The 20,402-nt window shown below is 35.6% G+C and overlaps 1 protein-coding gene across 3 annotated transcripts; it reads right to left on the reverse strand.

The window, feature by feature from the left end:
- Nucleotides 1-2,669: 2,669 nt before the first annotated feature.
- LOC141671099 (protein CHROMATIN REMODELING 4-like) lies at nucleotides 2,670-20,065 on the reverse strand. 3 transcript variants are annotated; one of them, XM_074477218.1, is made up of 11 exons: nucleotides 19,779-20,065; nucleotides 18,192-18,489; nucleotides 17,575-17,676; nucleotides 16,589-17,470; nucleotides 13,346-13,444; nucleotides 10,361-13,135; nucleotides 9,092-9,246; nucleotides 8,416-8,530; nucleotides 6,421-6,500; nucleotides 5,714-6,302; nucleotides 2,670-5,019 (listed from the first exon to the last, which is right to left on the reverse strand). In XM_074477218.1, exons 2-11 carry the CDS (start codon nucleotides 18,402-18,404, stop codon nucleotides 2,926-2,928), a joined length of 7,104 nt encoding a protein of 2,367 aa, XP_074333319.1. In that variant the 5' UTR covers nucleotides 18,405-18,489; nucleotides 19,779-20,065; the 3' UTR covers nucleotides 2,670-2,925. The 3 variants fall into 3 exon arrangements, with proteins under 3 accessions (XP_074333319.1, XP_074333318.1, XP_074333317.1); XM_074477217.1 differs by having other exon boundaries at nucleotides 19,775-20,065; XM_074477216.1 differs by having other exon boundaries at nucleotides 19,551-20,065.
- Nucleotides 20,066-20,402: the final 337 nt, after the last annotated feature.

A 20,402-nucleotide genomic window follows, 5' to 3' on the forward strand; every position in this document is an offset into this window, starting at 1 on the left:
TTAAAAAAAAATTAATAAAAATTACATTGATTTATGATTTAGGCAACCCGGGGTGTTCAAAAAATCCTTCAAACCGTTAATCTGTACCTGACCACGACAATCCAAATCAAGAAAAACCAAAACCGCTAAAATCGTTATCAATTGTTTGGTTAACCAGATTGTTTACACATAAATGGTTTGGCAGTTGATTCTAATATTTTAAAACTGTTTAAATCAAACTGGACTGTTATATAATAATATATTAAAGTTTTAGTATATGATTATAGATTATGATTTTGTGTATATGTGTGTGTATAATATTTAAAACATCATATTACTTTATAAATAAAAACTTGAGTTAATTTTTAATTTGTCATAATTTTACTGTGTATTTATTTAAATTAAATTAAAGTACGTCTTATGTAAACTAAATAATAGTACTTATATGTAATATATAATACTGACATATATTAAGTTTTATGTTACATTTTCTTAAATAACCATTTTGTTGTAAATTTAATAAAAATAAAACAAAAATAAATGATTGAGTTCAATCCATGATTCGAAATCGAAACAATCCTTTATTTTATGGTACAGTTTGGTTTGGTCTTGGCATTTAATTGGTTTTGCGTTTTAAAAATCGTTTATACAGTTCGGTTATAAAAAAACAAGAATCCGGATCTAAACAATCCGTGAACACCCCTGTTACAGCCTAAATCTTAATTTGATCTAAGGTTAGGCCCTAAACCATAAGAACCAAGATTGTAAACTTTAAATTAGATAATTTTAAAGTTTAAGGTTGTAACTTAATTTAATAATTTTTAATATTTTAGGTTTCACTAATCCACTTTTGAATTTTATAAACAATTTAAAATATTTTTTTATTATTTTAGAATTTAACAATTTTTTATTTTGGTTAAATTTTCTAGAAAATATGTTTAAAACGCTATATGAAGTAGATATTCGAGGCCAAAACGCTACATAATGTAGAGTTTTGGTGCCAAAACACTAAAAATCAAAAATAAAAAATCAAAGCACATAACGGTACAAAATGTAACGTATACAAAATATTATATCGTGTAGTGTTTTGGGTTGTTTTTCAAACACTACCCGATGTAGCGTCTTTAAATAATATTTTGGAACATAATTTTCTTTGAACTATTTTCCACCGTAAAGTGTCAGAGCACACCCCAGATAATAATCCATTTTTACTAGTAAACAATTGAAGTATTTTTAGTAAGGGCAGTCGAACTTAGGGAGATGGTGCTTAGTATAATAATTTGTGAAAAAAAGACCTAAAATCTGACAAGTGCTTGGATATGTCTCTTACTAACACTCAGCAACGCAAAGAAAAAAAAATGTGTTTTGTGCTTAGAACTAAAAACCCAAGTTTCTGTTACATTTAGCAGTGAGGCCTTTAACTTAATTGGTATTTGAATTCAAACAGAAAACACAAGTTTTTATTGCGTTTAGAGAAAAATGCAAGTTTATTTTGCTTTTCTTTGTACTATCAATGCGAAAAATAATTGTGTTTATGTACTTTTTGATAGGCCCATTATATTGGCCTAATAGGAAAAACACCACTTTTAATATTTTCTATAAACGCATCTTGTGTTTTTTAGTGATACTAAATGTAATTTTTTCCAATTATAATATTTTGGACCGTTTTCTCTAAAAGCATATTGATCTCTGTAAATCAAAACTTGCAAACAATTTTTACAGCAAGTAATACTTTTATCAGGTATATAAGAGTAAAGTCTGACGTGCCCTAATGATATTCTAAGTTAAAACTTAAGGTATTTGATAAAAAAAAAATTTAATTCAACAATATTCTAGTGATGTTGAGAAAACGTTTTTAAGTTGTATTTTAAGTTACATACCTCTTTTATCCTAACTTCTATTTTATAATAAATTATTATGAACACTCTTTACTTCTCTCTATTATATATTATATTTTAATAATAAATGAAACATTTATATTTTAATGATAAATGAAACCTTTAATAATATATAGTGTGTTGATATGAAATTAGTTAAATATATACTAGAACATAATTTTTCATACTATATTTAAGGTTTAAATTAGGATATTGTTGAACTTTCTCTATTAACTTAGAACCCATTTTAAGATTAGCTATAAGCAATCCGCTATGGTGGAAGAAAATGTACAAGTTGCAAATTATTTAATAAGAAAAATATCTGATTGTCGTTGTTTGCGATGATCTTCGTTGTATACTTGATATTAATAGAGAGATATAACCGGGTGATGGAGTGGAAATGTATGTTTGATCATTTGATGCCGATGAATCTAACTTAAAAGTAAAAGGGAAAGTTTTTAATTAGCAAAGAAATATCCTAGATCATCAACATCAGCAAAAACTGGTATCTGAACTGTTATTTTCAATGAGACCAGACTATAATTTGGACTAACTAATTGGTTTACGAGCATCTAATCTCTCAACTGTTTAGAAACAATTACAGAATTACTACTGTACATTAAGAAGAAACAATGGACAACAATGACAAGTTACACAGAAGAGATCGAGAGATTTAGCCTCAATAGAGACCTGTGTGCGCGGGCGTGTGTGAGAGTATTCAAATTTCTGTAATTGATTGTCATCTTAATAAGATTTCAACTCTATGAAAAAGATACCAAGCATAAAATTATTACAAATGAAAACCCCAGAACCTTTCTGGTCTAAAAGTAAAAAATATTGTTTCAAATAAACTTCATCTCCAACCAACCATGTAAAACAGTGCCAATGTAAGAACTGATATATTTCTTTTTGCACTAAACTCTACTCAAATTATGCTAATGACCCCATATTTGCTAGAAAAACACTCGACTAGATAACCTCTACAAAACTTTGGCACAAACTGATCAAGGGGTCTAAATATTTAAAAAATTGGACAAAGCAAAAATGTAAAAGCTTTACCCATGCACGTCTACAATTTTTGCCCACTCCCACAATGATCAGATACTGTACCTTCTGATGATGTTTCTCCTGCTTTGGGCTGCATTGGATCTGAACGAGTCTCGCTGGAATTCCTGCTTTCGGTCTGCCCTGCTTTTTCCTTTGTGTGTTGATTTATCACACTAGTTTGAAACTCAGTACCTTTCTTCTCATCAAAAGTATGCTCAGAGACTGGCACAATGACTTGTTTAACAGAATCTGGATTCAGAATGTTGTTTTCCCGAGATTTTGAGCTTGTTTCTGGTGGGCGTGGATCTTCACCTAGCTTTAAGCTGCTATCGTTTGGTTCAGATAAGTCAAGTCCCTTCGGTCGGTTCACGGATGTTACCAACTGAAGCACTTCAGAAGATGGGTTTGTTTCAGTCAGCTTTTTCTTTTGAGTATGTAAATATATAGAACCAGATGACGGTGTCGGTACATTTACACTGGGAGCAGTCGTATTACTAGCCTCTGAACAAGCGAATCCTGGCATTGCAGCAGATAACTGCGGGATAAGAGGACAAGGTGATTTCGCTGTTAGAACTGATGTTGAATTAACATTCTCAGCATGCAGGTTCGGTTGAAAGCTGTGACTGGTTCCAGCAATATCTGGAGAGAACTGCTTGAACTTTTGGGCCCTTTCCCTTTCCCTTCGTCTCTTCTTTTTCTTCAATGTTCTTCGTGGATCCTTTGGTTCAGCAGGAGGCAAGGCCGGAGTAGAAAATGGAGGAATGGTGGAGTTATCATCCCCGTATAGTATACGAACTGATTGTGCAATTGCAGAGACACTTGGTGGTAGACCAGATACTGGTTTTGCAGGACCTCCTACAGCTTCCCGAAGCCAATGAGGCAGCTCATTTTTTGAAGAACTTCCAGCAATGTCTTTCAACTTTGAATGGACTACATTCTGTTCTTTATCAGGATCAGCCAGCAAGGATGAAATATTTGATTTCCCACTTCCCATGTTATCAGATTCACGCAAAATGTTCAGGGACTTATCAAGAAAAGTTGTCCGCTTCAAACTCCTACTAACAAACAGTTCATCCTCCTGCTTTTGTATGTCAAAGCTGTTTGAACAATTCAAACCAGGAGAACCAAAACTAATTACTCCTAACATATCAAGAAGAAATGGCTGCTCACTATTCAAATTAGAAGTTTCCGGTCTATCACAGGGTCTAACAGACGATGACCCAGAAAAATGCCTCTGGTGGTTATTAGCCTTCCAAGTTGAATCAGCTGGTATACGTTCACTAGGTAAATCATGTTGCTCAAAAGGTTCAAATTGCGGCAAGTAAGATGGTTGATGGTTTAAACCCAATTTCATATCTGTCAGGTGTGGCTGAAATTTTGTTGGACCTGCAAATCTGCTTCCATGAAGTGCTCTTGTCATCATCGCATCAGAAATAGCAGGAAATAATGGAGTTTTTGCTGATTTTGAAGACTTGAATGCTTTTTGCACTGGAAGGGTTGGCATGTCCAAAATCTTGTGTTGTTCCTCCTCCCATCTGGAATACAGGTCTTCTGCGGTCTTAAACTTGGAAAATTTTAACCTCGGATCTCGAACCATAGCATTCCAATTACCTCGTCCATGTCTACGAACGCCAATCCACAGGAAATCAAGTTCATCTTCGGTCCATATATCTTTAATTGTTTTTCTTTTAAAGAAGTTGTTTGGTCCTGATCCAGTTCTCATCATTATGTTCTCGAGAACCTTCCTGTGATTTTCAGGGAATGACGAATAGGTCTGTGGCATCTGACCTAATCCTAGCATAGGATTCACATCAACTCCTTGTTGCTCATATCTAGATGATTCTTCACGCGAAAGCTTCAGATTTGGCAATAAAGGTATTGTGGGAAGGCTTGGAACGGAGTCACTAGTATTTCTGGCTCTGGAACTCAATGTTAAGTTGGGGAACAGGTCGGGATGTGGATAGGGTACATTGGTGGCTGGAAATGGGGATTTGGGGAGTGATTTCTGATGAAATGGTAGCTTTAGAAATGCTGACTTTTCTTGAAATTCAGAAAAAATTGGTCCATGTGTATCTAAATGATCAGGACCATTTCCTTGTGGAAAAGGAAGGGAATACTGCAAAAAAAAAAAAAAGTTAACATCATGCCATATACATCCAAATAGATGATAATATAACAAAATTAAGGTAATGCATCTTGGAAAAGTAAAGATGCCAAACATCTGTTTTTAGTAAGAATAAGGTACTAGGTATCCATGTCTCACACAATATAGAATGAATTCTGTACTTCAAGTATATGTAGTAGAATATATGTGTGAGTGTGTGTCAAAAATTTCTAATGCATTAAAGCACTCTACAAACACCTTAGGGTTTATGGAGTTGGCAATACTGGAGGTCTCTAGTTCGAATTTTAGGGCCCCTTAATTGATCCAGTATTCAATCCCAAATAAATTAATTGAACTAATAATCAAATAGTAGTGAATATAATCTCCACAGAACTACGATGTGTAAAACTTTTTATGTTATATGTAAAATTTAAATTTAAGGCATCAGAGCTTTACAGGTATGTAAACATACCGAACACACCATCAGAATCTTTTTGCAGATAATGACCACATAAGGTGGATCTTTCCTCTAATTTTTCAATTTAGCAAGGTGACGATTAGGTAGAAGGATAACAAAAGTAAACAGGGCCACTAAGCTATATTAAAATGGAAAATGAAATATATTAAGAATTCTAAATCTTTTATAAGCGACTATTTCTTTAGGGAAAGTTGGGAAAAGAGGGTAGAGACAAAAATTGGGACTAACCTGAGCACTAGTATCAGGTTTGCTCAATTTCTGCCCATGCTGCAGAGCTTCCAAAGATGCTGATGGCAATTTAAAGTTTTCTGAGGCAAGCTCACGAGGTTTGCCATCTGTCTCAGTTGAAGTTTCACGGAAAGGAGCTATGTCAAAAGGGAACCCCGTTCTGCTCACTTGCTTGTTTTTCTTGCGCTGAGATTTGGAGTTATTCCTCTCAGACGACTCCATCTGATTGGCATTAGGTGCACAAAGTCCCAAAACAGGTAATAAATTGTTGTTTGACAATAAATTCTCACTACCTTGAACAGAAAAATCTTCATGACTTCTCATTTTATGTTTAGATAACTTGCTCGGCCTTGGCTCCAAGCCAGGCTTCATCTTCGGCACCTCAAGGTTATGATTATACTTGTTACCTTCTATCTGAATTGCTAAAGAATCCTCAGTCCTTTGATTGTCTAACTTGTTCATCTGATGTCTTCCTGGAGCAATGGATGAAGGCACCATGCAAGTTTCCATGGGAGACGATCCCAGACCAGATGCATTAATAACACTCCTTTTAGACAAACGATCTTTTTGTCTAGCACGAAGCTTAGCACTGTCATTGTCACAAAAGTACTCTGTTAGGGTATAACATAAAAAGGCTTGATGCTAATCAGATAACAATAACACAACTCAAAACAGTGTAAAAAGGCCTCCAAAAGCTCCAGACTTACAACTTTGCTTTATGGGCTCGACCTGCTGGAGTATATTCACGCTCTGGCTCCCGCACTTCATCACCACCCCCACCACCCCCCTGATCATGAAATCGAAAATAATCAACATTACATGCATATCGTGATCCTTCACAAACAGATGTATCAGAAACGACAAGAAAAACGGAACTCCATAAGAATAGTAAAGAAACTTTGAAAACCGCTGGAAAATTTAGCCAACTACAACAAAAAATTCAACACTTATTAAGCCCATTTGAAGAACCTATCATGTAATGAAACCTTCAATTCATGACTATTAAAAAAAGCCCCAATGGTAATATTTATAGTGTGATGTACTTATTCTATTTTATGGATCAACGGTTACAAAGAGAAACGGATCTCTCGATTCCTCATCACACGCCTTTTCGGGGAAAAATATTTGAAATGTTCTACAACAGGAGGTATAGCTGTTGGGTTAACCAGAGATATAGAGTTATAAAGCTTTCAAGACATATCAGCATGATAATAAAAGGCTGCCAACAGGAAGACTATATCAACCAGAGATGTAGAGTTTTAATAATCTAGAAGCTGTTAAGACAATTAAGGCTGATGTTCAAAGGTTGTTTAACTGGAAGAGTATCTCTACCATCAAATCATAGTTGTTAAGGCGTCGCCTAGGCGGTAAAAAACGGGTAGACGTCCAACCCGTCTTCCTTTTTAGTGGGTAGGCTGACGCCTAGGGTGGTCTAGGCGGCTAGGCGACGCATAATCCGTCCAAAATCCGCATAGGTTTGACTTTGATGTTCAGTAAAATTACTTATCAGTTCCATGGGTAAACAATGCAATGTAATCACACTACAATCTCCTCCTACTATATTCCATTTCGACAATCTCCTCCCACTTTAATCCAGTTGCATCTCAGAAAAAAAAGTGTCCAGAAAATTGGAAAAAGGATGTCGACCCGGAAATTGCTAACGGTATCCTTAGGTGTATAAATGAGCAAAACTGTTCGTGAGCTACTCGAGCTTGGCTCGTAAAATATTCGAATTCGGCTCAGTAATAATCGAGCCGAGCTCGAGCTCGAGCTATTCGAATTATTTACCAAGCCGAGCTTGAACTTCAAATTACTCGGCTCGTAAGGTTCACAAGCCTTATCGAGCATTTACTATTTACTATTTTTATTTTTTAATATAAATATATTTTAATATAAATATTTAATATTTTATTTATATTTTTTATATTTAATCGAATCAAACTCGAGCCGAACCGATCATATTTCGAGTTTTTGTCAATATTTGGTTAAATCGCTTCAAGCCATCGAGCAAACTCAAGCCTGTCGAACTTTTTAAGAGCCGAGCTTCGAGTTTTAAATTTAAGGCTCGGTTGAACTCGAGCCCGGACATTTTTAATCAAGCTCGAGCCGAGCCTGGCAATGTTCGACTCGGCTCGGCTCGGCTCGATCACACCCCCAGGTACCCCTTTCAATATAAGGAGGATTATTGTAGATTTGTAGTCATCAGTGCATATGTCAGAGATTTATATAATCTGCTATATACTTGGGTTTGCTTCAATACACCATTTTCCCCAACTAAACAAAAGGAGACGTTAATTAAAAAACAAAAAACAACTGGCAACTCGACCCATTTGAATACCAGTCTTATTCGTCTCTCTTCATGCCATTAGCCTAAAATCATTCCCAATTGGTTAAGCTATATCAAGTTGTCTCCTGACATGATTCTTGCACACAATGAATCCCACATTCTCTCATATAGCAGAAAAGGAAGCTGCATTGTTAAATACCTTTTCTCCTTCGATTAGCATAAAATCATGATATATTTATACATGTTAAAGTCTACATATGAATAATCTACTTCCGTGTCTGAACTATCAACAATGCAGAATGTATGAATTTTCCTATGTTTGAATGTACAACTGTATGAAAGCATAAAAGAATAGTAATAAAGTGCAGTGGGGGAAGGGCATGTACCATACTCTAGAAATTACTTTCTTAATTACCTCACTTGGTGTCTCTGCAGGATGTGGAGCGTAAGCTTCTCTGTAAGAGACAGCTTTTCTTTGGCGTTTACCTCTACCAAGTGTTGCTTCTTCCTCAATTTGATATTTCTCCCATCTACATCCACAAAACAAATTTATTCAATGCAGAAGTACACAATCAATTGTTATGACCACGAGCCACGACCACATCTCCGCATAATATATACACACATGACCTTATGTGCAAACATGATATTTTGAAAAACAATTTGAAACTTCTTAAGCTTTAATGTGCATTGTTTTCTATGATCGAGTATAAGGAATTTATACTCACCCACACATTTTTCTCCAGAGAGACTTAAACCCTTGACCTCTTGTTACCGAGTTCGAGGAGTAAACACTAGGGTACAATGCTAGGGGTTTTGATATGTACTACATGTATACAATGCAGATATTGGCAGGTTGAAAAGGAACATGAGCCCTCAAAGGTTATAAAGAAACACAAAGTCAAGCATGTGGACTAATGCTAGACCTCAAAATCTCAAATAGTTTTGTTTGATTTTCAGATCCTCCTACCAGAGTTTAAAAGGTTCATCCGTTTGTGCAAAGTCAAGCATGTGGACTAGCAAGTTTATGAAAAGACTAGTTAAAACAATGATGTTACCATATGAAAAAACTTTGTGTACATAGTACTTACCTGTCACGCAGCAGCCTATCCCACTCATTATCTTCAACAACCACAACATTATCTTCCTTAATTTCAGAGTGTTGTACACCATTATCATCATTAACCACAGCAAGTGATTCACTTATCTCCTGCTCCTCTGGTGGCTCATCATTCCACTCCAGAGACTGATTAAAAAAAATAGAAGACATTCATCAAATTGTAAAATACTATTATATTGTGATGAACAAAGATAAATATCCTATCAGATCTGCTGAGAATACTATACACAGAAATTAACCTAGACTCAAGAATCAGCACATCTTATGTACATCTGAACAACTCGGTGTAAATCAAATTAATTGAGTTGACGTTCAACCAAAAAAGTAACATGCAATGCACAACAGAACGCCCTCTTTCAATGGATTGTGGATTAACGATTAAATTAAAGCTAGGAAGCATGTGCACAGTGTCCTAGCAGTATATCTGCACTGATATACTTTTCTGTAAAATAAATAGATATATAACATGCCTAAAGAAGTTCCTGTTTATGGTAAACCACACATAAAGGTGAATAACTAGGTCGTCTTAATTTAGCACACATACGAGAATATTTATAATATAAGAGTCATACTTTATATTTACATTTATGAAAAGTATTCCCCTAAAGATGTTCCGGTAAATTATTAAAATAAGATATTTTTCTTTACAGTAAAACTTGAAAATAACAACCTGGTCCCCAAAAATGAAGCTTCACAGAGAAATTTTTGTGCATTTAACGTCTAAAATAATTATCCTGATCCTCAAGATAAGTTATATAATATTTTTAAACATTTATAAGTTTATACCATTTTATTTCCGTGTAGGCTATTAGTTATACCACAGTCCATCATGTTTATATGGCATGTTCATATATAATGACATTACTTCAATCCAAGTTATAATGTAGATAGTACACGTTGGCTAATAATAATTATTGTCTGTGTAAACTTCAGACAACTACATGTTCGCTGAGTGTGAACTATAAGGAAAAAAGGATAAAATGTAAATCAATTTAATATGTTGCTCCCAAACACGGGTGCAATCTTCGAATTGTTCAAAATAAAGAGAGCACCTAGTGCACCAATAAATGCACAAAACTCATTTTTCAGAGTTTTGCAAGAATGATCACAAAGCATAGACTTCGAATTGTTTAAAGGAAAGGAAGGATGTATTGCTGCAATAAATGCACAAAACTCATATATCAACTGCAATAAAAGGAAAGCAAGCACATATTTGTGTGAGACGTGAGTCGGGCTATACCTTTACTGAACCAAGCATATCATTCTCTACATCCCCTTCAGCATTATCGGGTGAACTAAACTGAATGTTTGAACGGTCTAGCAATTTCAGAATAGCATTTTCATCCCAGACAATCTTACTACTTCCATCTGTGCATTTATCCTTGTATACATCCCCGAGGGCACCAGTTCTCCTTCTACGGTTAGGCTCGATATCTAAACCTGTTTCATCTTTAATGCTATGGTCTTCAGCTACATCTTTACTAGAAATGCTAGAAGAATCATTAAATAGTTGTTCAGTCCCCCAGCGTAAAATATCTTCAACCTCCTTTTGAGACCCAGATTTATTCACAAATAGCTGATCAAGCATTAATTTTTTCTTCGCAAGCTGCAAGATACGCTCTTCAACACTGGCTCGAACAACAAGCCTGTACACCAATAGCCTATTTGATTGTCCAATACGATGTGCTCGATTCATTGCTTGAATATCTGCATGCGGATTGAAGTCTGAATCATAGATGATAACAGTGTCAGCAGTTGCCAAATTAATCCCAAGCCCGCAAGAACGTGTTGATAATAGGAATACAAAACGACTTTTGTCCTGGTTGAATCGATTAATTGCAGTTTGACGGTCAGATACTGAAACAGAGCCATCCACTCTCTCAAATGTTCCTGGACCAAATTCAATATTCAAATAATCCTCGAGAATATCGAGAAGCTTTGTCATTTGAGAAAATATAAGGACTCTATGGCCTTCCTTGTGTAACACTTTAAGCATAGAATGCAATAAAGTCAATTTTGCTGAAGCTTTTATCCTCATTTCATGAAGATATTCTAAGGATCCTGATTCAGGTTCAGAACCTTGAATGAGATAAGGATGGTTGCACACCTTTCTTAACTGCATCACAATATTTAACATTGACTGTTGTGCAACCCCTTTTCCTATATTGCGCAGTATCTGATAATTCTTTGTCAACATAGCACGATAGTATTCAGCTTGAATGGATGACAGCTCAACTGGAACCATTCGTTCGGTCTTGGGGGGGATATTCTGCATCACATCCTTTTTGAGTCTGCGAAGCATATGAGGAGCAACAAGTTTCTTCAACTCCTCTACCTTTTCTGGGGTAGTAAGATCATTGAACTTCTCTTCGAATGAGGTCAGAGAAGGGAACGAATCTGGCTGTAAAAAATGTAGCAAGTTGTACATCTCGCCTATATTATTCTGAAGAGGGGTACCAGTCAAAAGTACACGATGTTGGAATTTGAAGGTATTAAGCATGCCAAAGAGCTTACTACTGGAGTTCTTTAGCCGGTGCCCTTCATCAACTACAAGAACCTCCCAAGGAACTGCAGATAGATGTGAGGAATCAACAAGAACCATCTCATAAGTAGTTAAAAGAACATTAAATTTATAAGAAGTTGTTTTTTTACTTGACCCACTTGGATCACTAGCATGCCACTCATATTTCCGAATCATAGCTCTTGCTTTGGCTGAACCATGATACTCAACAACATTTAGGTCAGGGGCCCATAATGAGAACTCAGACATCCAATTTGGCATTGTGGAGAGAGGAACCAAAACCAGACAAGGAAGTCTAGCTTCGAACTCAAAGTATAAGGATGATAGAAAAGCAGCAGCGGATACTGTTTTGCCAAGACCCATCTCATCAGCAAGTATAACATTCCTGCATTTACACCAGCATTTACGCAGCCAATTCAATGCTTCCAGCTGATGTGGGAATAAGGAACCTCCAGCAAGCTCTTTAGGCTGCTCAGCAAGAGGCGCTATCTTCCCTTGGTGAAGTCCACCCTTACCCCTCAAACTGTCATTGTTTGTAGCATCATTTTCCACCGCTCGGCATTCAAACTGGTTAAATAAATCAATCAAGCGGGATGATCTTGCAATGACAGGTTCATCAAGTCTCTCCCAAGTGCATTCATCATAAGGAAGTGCAGTCCACTTCACTAACACCTCAGTTGATCCATCTGCAACAGATTGAAGTGCAATAACCCGCTGAGGCCTCTTCCAGCGTTCATCGCTTATATCAATTAATGACCTCCCATACTTTGCCTTGTAATTGTCTAGTTTTCTCTTTGAAAGAATTTTCAGATGGGATTCTGAAATCCAACTGTTGTGAAGGTGAGATTTTCCAACCCACTTGACTAAAAACTCGTATTCAACCACGACTCCTTTGGAGGATGCAAATTCTGGCTGTAAAGTATCATTTACCATTGTTTTAGGAACACAATCAGTTGTAACTTCTACCTCCAATTCCTGTCCATCTTCATTACCCTGAGGTGTAGCAATTTGAGGACTTCTTAAAACTTCATCAATATCAGGACTACTGGTATTCGTGCTTTCCCCCATCAATTTCTTTCCAGCTGTTTTTTCTTGATCTTCAGTACTTGCAGCGGAAATGACTTCATTTTTACTATTTAATGTGTTTGGTTCGGTGCTTCGTATGTCATTTGTCACTGAATCCACACAACCTCCGTCCCTGACCTCTTTAATCATTGATCTTCTATACACATTAATCTTGTCTGCTACAGAGCCTTTATTGACATTTATTACTTCATCTAATTGATTTAAGGTATCCTGTGCAGCTTTTGGTCGGTCGACAGCAGCTCCACCATCTATAGGAGTAACAGAACTCGTATTTTTCTCAGAAATTTTATTTAAATCTTCTGAAGAAACAGATGTTTTTGCAGGCAGGTCATGTGTGTCAACCACAGTGATACAGTGTAAAGAGTTTAATTCACTACCACTCACACGACACCCCAGAACCCTATCAACCTGTGTTATATAAACAAAATACAAATATGAATCAATAAGATTAAAATAGAGACAATAATTACAAACTTGGTAAAGGCAGAGATTTTGGGTGGGGGAAGAGGGGGGGGGGAGGGAATTGAATTCTTCAATTATTACATTATCTATACAAATCTGTCCAGTAACAGAAATAATCAAGTTTATTAACATAACCATTCAACATATTTTACTTACCTGTTGAGCACCAGGAGGAATATCTTCAAATATCAATGGTTCAACTAGTGGCTTTTTCATTGCATGTGATTCACTATGTCCTGGTTCCTCAGAAACCATCTGCATCCAAGACAACAACAGTGAGCAAAGTGAAACAATAAAAGAAATGTCAAGGACACAATCCAATCAACTATTGAGCATGACAACTACAAGCAACAACATACTGAAAAACTATAATTTCTTTTTCCAATAGCACAAGGGGGCACCATCAAATATGAAAAGAAACTCATCTAACATGTTCATCATTAACAACCATAATTAATGCAGAGATAATAAGAGTCCTATGAAATAATTTATAAGAATAATTATTGGTCCTTATAAATAGTTGCTCTTTCTTTAGTGTGATCCTTGTAGAAGGGCTACATATTCCTGAACCCCTCGTCCATCCCAAAACACTACAGTTTCTTGTTTTCATAGCACAAGGGGGCACCATCACATGTGAAAAGGAACTCATCTAACATGTTCATCATCGACAACCAAGATTAACATAGATATTATTTAGAAGAGATAATAAGTCCTATGACATAATCTATAAAAATAATTTTTGGTCCCTATAAATAACTGTTCTTTCTTTCGTGTCATCCTTGTATAAGGACTACATAATCCTAAACCCCTCCCCCCTCCCCAAAAGAAAATAAAATAATTAAAAACAAAAGAGGATAAATAGTGATATCTACCTAAGAGCAGTTGTAGTTAATTAGGAAATCTGACTTACTTCCATATGAGAAGCGACTAATGCGTGCTTACAAGTAACAAGCTCCACACAAATGTATGTTCGTTCACTTGCAGTGCAAAATATCAAGTGAACACTGAACAAACAATGAGTTTAAATAGTGTTGTGAAAAGGAAACAGATAACTGACCACCAAATTCTGGTAATATTGCAAAGAATGGGAAGGGGAAAAAGGTCAAATGTGCCACAACCTATGCACAAATTTTGACTTACAGCATACAGAAAATATTGAAATATGTCAGTACAGTGAAGATGACAAATCGAATCTGCTACCAGTAACCTTGTTTTGGCACCATGGTACCAACTTTTCTAAACTTTATTAAAACCAATACACACACCACCTACAGCCTATGAAGGCGTCCCTAACACCTTCACCTACTAATTTGCACAGCTCCCACTTCTTCCTTCTTTACACTTCTATTCACTTCTTTTCTCATTTCAGCAAATGACAGATCACAGAAAGCTAATACAGATAATTATAACTTAATTGGTTGTCTACGAATACTTCAGATATGAAAGTGACTCTGGCGACGGAGACGAGAATGGCTTTGGAATCATAGAGATCTTACGTCTGGGTGGACCTAACTTTTAAAAGGATTAATGGCAGTAAGATTTAGGGCAGAGTTCAAAAGTGCGTTTCTTCGGTCTTAATCAACTAGATACAGCACCAGATTATGGATGGCAAGCTACTTGTAGGTTTAGCGGTAAAAAGAAAGAGCATGCTCATCGTATTTAATTAAGAGTAGAAGGAACCCTTTTTTTCTGACTCTCCCGTTTTTTTTGGCAATATTGGTCAAAATGGAATGCTTATTAAGTTGGCAGAAAAACAAGAGATTTTTTGAACTTCCATCCTTATTTGGAAAAGATAAGTTTCGGTGCTTGCTTACCCGATTCTTCGGTTTATGCATTCAAATAGGGGCACTTAGAAACCCCAGAGCAGTTCAGCGATTAGAGATTAACAAGGAGATCAGCCATTTCAATTCTATTGGCTTAAAGTCTAAGGATTTCAGGTATTAAATTATGTTTTATGTTTTGGAATGCCTGGTGACAAGTTGTCTTCGTCCAGACAGTTGTCTTTCACAAGACTCAACAAGGCATGTTGACAATCATGGTTATACGATAGGGAGAAAGGATTGTTTGCATATTTACCTAAAGGAATAGTTATTTTGATGTCTGAAAAGTGCAAAGATTACAAAGATAGGATACTGTATCAGAAACAACCATGTATCTAAAACAATTAGCATACAGGATTGGACATAACATGGGTGTGGCCGTGGGTAAGGACATAACATGGGTATGGGCATGGGATCCGAGTCATATGCTTCATATTGAAAAACCGGACACTTCAACTTCAAGCAATCTAGTTCAAAATGATTTACAAGGCCTCGCAGCTGTTTCTAGAGAGGGATGTCCACAGATTACTGTATCGATGTTATCCTTTTGATTTATGCTCCAAATTTGACATAAACAATTATGTATATGTTTTTAATTCGTAGAAGACGCTAATTTCACCTATTTAAGGGTATATTCCGAAACCCCGCACCTGTGTCCAATTTCGGATTCATATCAACAATTCCTAATTTAATAGAAACTAAGAGACTGACACTTGGATCCGCACCCGTGCCCGACACCCGTACCTAGCTCAGGTAACATAGCATACAAAGAATCTTGTTCTCTGGAAATTATTTACATCTTATCACGAATTATTCTTCAGTCGTAATAAATTTTAATGTGCATATATGTACTTTATATAAGAAAAGAATTCAAATTTAGCAAAAAGAAAATATTCAGAATGTATAGGTTTCAATATTGTGCCATCCCCATATGGCATCACCAAATAATTGCATCTAGGCATATTTCTACATTAAATGAGGCATTATTAATGGACAAACTTGCGAGTAATCATTCAATTGTATAAATATAATGATTTAGACTGTACACTCTGATGAAAGCTATTCTGATTACTAAACTAGATATACAACTATTTATTTGACTAGCATCAAAATCACAACAGCTCAAAGTTACAAACTCTAAGTTAGCAACACATGCATTCCTGAAATATTCCACCTGAAAAGGATACTTAAGTAGAGAGTTATTCATTTGATGCTGAACAACACTATAATATTTAAGAGCTAATCGAAGTCTATAAAGAGCAATCGAAGTCTATAAAGAGCAAATAATAACTAGTTCTAAAGGTAAGCAATTATGTAATGAAGGTAATGAATATGAACTACAATGTAAGATTAAGGAAATGCCATCGAAAATATATTCTTTATCGAAGTCTATGAAGACCAAATAATAAACTAGTTCTAAAGTTATGCAATTATGTAATACAGGTAATGAATATGAACTACAATGTAAGAGTAAGGCAATGCCATAAAAAAATATAATTTTTATCTAGTAACTTCACTTTAATATGTACATTGGAGGTGTTGGAAGAAAAAGGAACTTGAAAACAAAAGAAATCTATACCTTCTCTCTTGAACGGATATCTATTTTTGTGCCAATGTCATTTTTCAACACAGATGCTGCAGCTCCATGCGAAATTTCTTTATGCTTTCTGCGAGGTCTACTCGTTTGAGAACTGACAGATTTCTCTTCTGCCACGTGCTTTCTTTGAGATTTACTAGCTCGAGCACTGGAAGATTTTTCTTTTGAAACAGGCTTTAGGTGAGGTTTCTTAGTTTGACAACTGCCAGAATTCTCTACTTCTCCATGTTTTTCTGATGTGTTGATAGCACAACTCTTTTTGCCAGTTTTAGGCTTCTTTTGAATTTCACTGATAATAAACTTGTGTTTTCTCTTTCTGACTTTTCGAGTGGCGGCATCAAGCACAGGAACAAGTTCTTTTGGTGGAGATTCAACAATGTTGAACACACCCGACTTTTTCTCAGAAATTTCTTCATTCTTGTCGGTGTCTATTCTAGCTTCCGATGCCTCAGCAGGAGAAACGGACTTTGTACGTTTAGGTGTAGCTTCTGGAGACAGTTCAGGTAGATTTTTTTCATCAACCTTCAAATCTGGTGAACAGTCCTCTGCAGAACCATCAGAAGATAAATGGCTTGACTTATTGCTGGTAATTACATTTGCAGAAAGTCGGTTCTCTTCGATAGACTGAATGGCATGAGATGATGGAGATTTGCCTTTGCCCGATAATTGGTTTTTTTGAAGTTTAGAGCTTCCTAATTTTGAGGACTTCTTGTCCATATCAACTGATCCATTTCCAGCTTCTGATTTTTTGAGGATTATTTTTGTTCTTGCTCGCTTTGGGGGAGGGTCTGAGTAATTCTTTAAATCACGGGAAACAGTTTTAACACTGCAGGTTGGACACTGCCACTTACCAGTTGGAATGCGCTGGTGAAGACAGATATTAAACAAAAGCAACCAATAAAATGACTGTGATAGCAAAAACAGACACTAGTAAATGTTCATAGACACTGTCGATAAAATGAACATACCTTAAGAGGCGGATCTAGGCACTGAAGATGATAGGTTCGTGGACAACTATCGCAACATAGCAAGTTGCCACCAAGATCACAAACCACACATTCATAGAAGTACTGGAAAACAGAAGGAAGTGGCAGCAAAAGTCAAGTTTGCAACGAAATGAATCTTGTCTATCCACAATGTTAGGTAGTAACTCAATGAACCGTTTCAGAGAACTTGTGACATATTATAATTACTGAATGACACAATTTAAAGAATATAAAAAAGCAAAGTTCCTAATGAAAGTAACAGACTACCAAATAAGGAATGGCTGCATAAATAAGGACTGAGAAACAAAAATGAATAATGAACAATTTAAAGATTAAGGTTGCTTCATTGAACAAGAAGACACATTTATGAGGAGTTCCAAAAGAAGTTGCATTTATAAGACTGTAACTTTTAGCACAATTTTCTCTTTTCTTTTGTTTAATTTTTTTTTTTGTGCCAGGCACAGTCCTCTTCTTTCGTTTTCTATTACAATCAAGTTCTATCATTCTTCAGTAAGTCCTCTTCTTCCGGTTGTTACTAAGTTCATTCTCATCATACAATGTAGTAAATATATAAAACTGACAAGGAGAATAAAGGTTACCCCATCATTTCCTTTCTTCTTTCTGGAAAAATGAGAAGTTAACTCAGATTTCCCCTCAAGTATAGATGATGCATTTTCGGCCGGTTCAGGAGGTACGGCATTGGATTTAACCCCATTGGATGTATCTGGACTATATGGATGTTTTCCTCGTTTTCGTTTCAATACCCAGTTCCTGTTAATCATTGTACTATTTACTGAGTCGTTATCCTTCATATTTGTCTCAAGTCATTCATTTACATATAATCATTCCATGGAGAATCTGGCACAAACGTCGATCATAGATCTTCCTGTTAATTTCCTACAAGATTATCATTAAGTAGAGAGATAAATCAGTGCCAGACCGCATAAGTGAAATATAAAGAATACAAGATAACCAATGAGATAATGCATCATTCAGGCATCATTACAACTACATATTGAAGTAAATAAACAAAGATCTGTAGTACGAAAGTTTTCCATGACACCCTACTACAAAAAAGGTATATGTTTACACAACCTTTGCTTATATGGCAACACAATCCATCAAAAATGTTTCATACCTACATTGAGTTCTGAATTGATACACTAAGACCAAACAATAATAACGCTGAAGCTAATTTTGACGGCTACCTTCACTTAAACCAAGTCATGCTGTACAAAGTACCAGTTCAAATGAGTACTAATCAATATATCTTTACTGACATGTCAATCATATCAAGGACAAAAACCTAAATTGGTGTATATAACAAGCCGATACAAATAAAATAAAGAAAAAAATAGCTAGCAGTAGGGAGCAGACACTAAACCCTACACACATTACTAAACTCAGCAAGAACCTGTAGCAGAGAGCATACATTATACAACGTAAACGATGCTGATGTAATAAAAACAGCTTTGAAAGAATTCATTGAATGGGACTGTGTACAAAATACGGAGTACAAACTTCAAAAAACAAAATCCCTTTTGAAAAGAAAGAACAAATTCTATCACGGAGTAGGCACCACTACAGTATAACATAATTTGATATTTTATCAGCAATCTTACAATTAACAAAAACAGCTAAACTAACACATCAAACCAACTAAAGTCTTAATTGAAGTCAATTCACATTCAAGCCTCATCGCAACCTCGAAACCCCATATTACTAAATCAAAGCAAACCGCTTCAAGATACTAATTACACCACAGCCTTTCAAAGATCAAAACTTTAGACACAACGAAAGCTCAACACCAAACATAAACAACAATTAAGCACTATAACATACAAATCAACATTAAAAACACAAGAATCAGCTCAATTCATATAAAAACCTCAAAACCCCCAATAAAAACAGCAAAAATCAGAAGAATTAAAAGTACCCAAATAGAGATATGAGCATACCAATCAATTCAGTGGATCAAAACACCAAAAACACAAACAAGAACCCCAAATCCACAATTCCCAGATGACTAGAGAGATTAGAGATTTAGGGTAAGCGATAGACACACAGAGAGAGAGAGAGAGATAAAGATATAGAGAAAACGAGAAAAAGGGTAGACAAACAAAACAAGAGAGAGGGAGAGAGAGAGAGAGATGGCTTTTTAGAGAGAGAGAGAGGGTATTACACACAAACTGACATGGCACCCACAGGCTTTGCTTTGTATGTATATCGTGTAGACAGAGAAAGTTATAAACCAATAAGAACACAACACGTGGACCCCTGAGGACGCATGTCTACATCTCTTTCCCTTGTTTGTCTCACATATATTTGTGTCTCTCTCTAGAAAATTGGGAGAGATTTATAATGGGTATTGTGCAAAAACTGTGGTTGATCATGATCAACATCATCAAAAGCATCAGCTTACCAGCTTGGTGTGCATTTTTTCATCAAGACTTATATATATATATAGGTTTGTTAGTACATGTACGTATGCATTTGTGTGTGTTTTGAATACTTGCTATTTTTGGTTGACCGCATAAACAGAGATTTTAATTTGGCAACTAAAATCTTGTCAACTCTAGTTTGTAGATTGCTTTCTTGAATGTTTATACAAAGTAGTAACGTGAGTGTTTGGGTAGAGGTAAAGTAATTTTATAATTTCATTTTAGATTTAATATTGATTATTATAGTATTTTAAATATGTTTGCAAGTATTTTGAATTTATATTTAATTACTATACTTGATAGATTTCATATTGAAGCTTGGCCTAAACTAGAACTAAATCTCAAAAGAAACTTTAATATCATTGAATA

This window comes from Apium graveolens, chromosome 7 (assembly GCF_009905375.1).
Source record: "Apium graveolens cultivar Ventura chromosome 7, ASM990537v1, whole genome shotgun sequence".
Lineage (NCBI taxonomy): Eukaryota > Viridiplantae > Streptophyta > Magnoliopsida > Apiales > Apiaceae > Apium > Apium graveolens.